The 1,075-nt window shown below is 40.7% G+C and overlaps 1 gene segment (V, D, J or C); it reads left to right on the plus strand.

Annotated features, from left to right (window-relative positions):
- Nucleotides 1–6: 6 nt before the first annotated feature.
- Nucleotides 7–710, plus strand: LOC117953916. The segment is given in 2 exon segments: nucleotides 7–52; nucleotides 210–710. Coding segments are annotated over 2 exon segments (441 nt in total).
- Nucleotides 711–1,075: the final 365 nt, after the last annotated feature.

The raw sequence follows: 1,075 nt of genomic DNA on the forward strand, positions 1-1,075 counted from the left end.
GTTGTAGAGATGGAACATTGGCTGGGGATTATTCTTGCTGCTCTTTTCTTTGGTAAGATACAAAGAACAACATGGTTTCATCATTTTCTAAAGATTTATATAAACTGCAGAAAAAATCCTGATTATTTTCTCTTATAAAAAGCTGGTCTCCTTTAATCAATCATCTTTATTGATTCATCTCTTCCTCTGCATGTTCTCTTCTTCCCCAGAGTGTAAAGGAGAAGACAGAGTGATCCAGCCACCAGGAGATGTCATTACTACTGAAGGAGAGAAAGTTACTCTTGGCTGTACATTTGAGACCACTGACACATTTCCATATTTGTTCTGGTACAAACAAGAAGAAAATGATTTCCCGAAGTACATGGTGAAGCGTTACTTAAAAACAGAAGATAATGCTCCAGAGTTCCAGAAAGACAGATTTGATGCTAAAATCAACAAGACATCAGTTCCTCTGGAGATCCAGAATCTTCGGCTGTCTGACTCTGCTGTGTACTACTGTGCTCTGAGGCCCACAGTGACAGGAAACACCAAAACTCTGTACAAAAACCTTTGGAGCAAAGACAACACAATACTCCACAACGTCCACCAGAGGGAGACACACTGTTAAGGACAATCACAAAATGTTGAGAGTTCCTCGACAGATGACGAAGAGGAAGGAGCAATGATGTGAAGGCCCAGATCCATCAGAGTATCAATGCTCTTCCTCTCTCCCCCCCTCTCACTGCAGACATGAAACACTGGCTGACTAACATCCTGATTCTGACTCTCTGGCTAGGTAACTATTGAAACATACTGATTGTTCTCCTTTAATCAATCATCTTTATTGATACATCTCTTCCTTTGCATGTTCTCTTCTTCCCCAGAGTGTAAAGGAGAAGACAGAGTGATCCAGCCATCAGGAGATGTCATTACTACTGAAGGAGAGACACTTACTCTTGGCTGTACATTCGAGACCAGTGACAAATTTCCATATTTGTTCTGGTACAAACAAGAAGTCAATGATTTCCCAAAGTACATGCTGAAGCGTTATTCAAACACAAAAGAAAATGCTCCAGAGTTCCAGAAAGACAGATTT

This window comes from Etheostoma cragini, chromosome 12 (genome assembly GCF_013103735.1).
Source record: "Etheostoma cragini isolate CJK2018 chromosome 12, CSU_Ecrag_1.0, whole genome shotgun sequence".
Taxonomy (NCBI): domain Eukaryota; kingdom Metazoa; phylum Chordata; class Actinopteri; order Perciformes; family Percidae; genus Etheostoma; species Etheostoma cragini.